Source organism: Eurypyga helias, unplaced genomic scaffold (assembly GCF_000690775.1).
Source record: "Eurypyga helias isolate BGI_N326 unplaced genomic scaffold, ASM69077v1 scaffold9619, whole genome shotgun sequence".
Taxonomy (NCBI): domain Eukaryota; kingdom Metazoa; phylum Chordata; class Aves; order Eurypygiformes; family Eurypygidae; genus Eurypyga; species Eurypyga helias.
The window spans coordinates 3,958-5,820 of NW_010270085.1; the positions used below are offsets into that span (position 1 = coordinate 3,958).

Consider the following 1,863-nt stretch of genomic DNA (forward strand, 5'->3'; position numbering starts at 1 on the left):
GGCACATATCCTGCTGCTCATGTTCCAGTCTTGAGTGAGTAGACTCACTTCACAGGATCCATAGAATTCCAGTGCCTACAGCTTCAGGGGGAGGGTGGGGAAGGGGTAGTGTGACATGTTGGCCAGCTGGGGATGGTCCCCTGTGTTTAAAGAGAGGTTTAAGGTCCATAGAGCCATGGCTGTTATCTCCACACACTCATGCCATGGGCTGATCCTGGCTTGTACCTCCTCAGAAACAAGCAGATCAGGGAGCGAGGAGACAACATCAACACTCTTCAGAGCTGGACACCACTCTGGCATCCCTGTGTCACCCCAGGGCAGATGCGGTGTACAGCCTCAGGCAGTGGTGCTCTGGGGGACAATCCACTGCATGAGCAGCCTGAAACTTACGTCAATCTCACTGAGGATGACATCAATGATGCTGCCGATCACTATGAGGAAGTCAAAGACATTCCAGGGGTCTCCGAAGTAGCCCTGCCAGGGAAGAGCCAGAGAAGAGGAGTGAGCATCCAAGGGTTAAGTCAAGGAGGAAACAGATGCTGGAGCCCAGAGGAAGGAGTGCCAGAAGGATCACTAGTGACCTCTGGCACCTCAGGGAGAGACAGTTGAAGGGATGGTGATCAGGCCTTGAACCCTCTGGTGAATTCTTTGGTCCTGTCTTGCAATGGTGTGAAATGAGAAGGGTGGATCAAGGTGGCTAGAGCTATGACCCCACCAGTGACCTATGACCCTGAAGATGGGAACTGGCTGGATTGGGTTGGATTTGGCTATCAAGAGTAGCCCTAACAAACAGTAGTCCTTCCAGAAACACAAAGGTCCTGTGCAAGGGGCTCCCCAGGGGGTTCTCACATGGAGTTCTCTGGCGTTGCAGGCCAGCCTGGGGGTGCTTGTACTTGAGAGATACCAAAAGCAGGGTAAATGGACTCCCCTGTCCTAGCCTGAGCCCTTCTCCTGCCTTCTGGTCCATGCCCTCCTCTCACCTTGGCTTTAAAGGCCATAAGCTTGAGGATCATCTCCAGGGTGAAGAGGACGGTGAAGGCCACATTAAGGATGTCTGAGATGTGGTTCATTTCTGCAGACTGGTTGTAATGCTGAGGAGAAGGCAGAAGCAGCCACGTTAGCTCACAGCAGGTCCAGCCTTTGTTGTGAGCTCAGAGGTGTGTGCTGCATGCAGACCCCCTCCCACAAACCTATGGCTCAGCAATGGTCAGCAAAAAGGAAATTCACCCCGCTACTGCTCATACTCTGGGCTTTCCACTCCAACCAGTCCCATGTTGCCCCTATCCCCAGGAGTGCTGAGCACACACCATGAGCTTTGCTGTGTAAGAAAGACCTCCCCAGAAGCTTTCTTGGAGGTGGCAGGGCTGAGCTAGCCCACCTGCTGCTGTGGACACCCCTCCACCACCCATGGTGGGCACTGTGCCCTTTACCTGCATGCCCAGGCAGATGGTGTTAAAAAAAATCAAAGTAGGAGGAGGTGACCACATACCAGATCTGGTACTGGTAGGGGTTCTTGGGGATGTAGCGCCGCAGTGGCCGAGCCTTCAGTGCATACTGCACACACTGTCGCTGGGGAGGGAAGGGCAGGTGTGATCCCGCAGCAGGGCACAGGGCAGTGCCAGGGGCACAGGCACAGAGTCAGCACCACTGGCAACACTGCACGTTCCCACAGACACAAGTTGGATCCCCTCTTCTCTCTCAGCCCAGCGACATGGGCTGGAGACAGCAATGGTTCAAGTATCTGCTCTACTTTCTGCAAATACACCCCCAGAGCAACCACATGGGACCAAGTTTCTGAAGCCACTGATTACCTCCAAAGATTGCCGTGCTGCCCTCCTGCCGAGCCCTTCAGCCCTGAGCCTG

The 1,863-nt window shown here is 54.5% G+C and overlaps 1 protein-coding gene across 1 annotated transcript; it reads right to left on the reverse strand.

Annotated features, from left to right (window-relative positions):
- Positions 1-390: 390 nt before the first annotated feature.
- LOC104514578 (voltage-dependent L-type calcium channel subunit alpha-1S-like) lies at positions 391-1,569 on the reverse strand (the record flags this gene model as incomplete). The annotated part of the gene is given in 4 exon segments (XM_010158308.1): positions 391-474; positions 981-1,091; positions 1,431-1,458; positions 1,460-1,569. Coding segments are annotated over 4 exon segments (333 nt in total), but the record flags the coding sequence as incomplete, so codon positions are not given.
- Between the last annotated feature and the right edge of the window lie 294 nt (positions 1,570-1,863).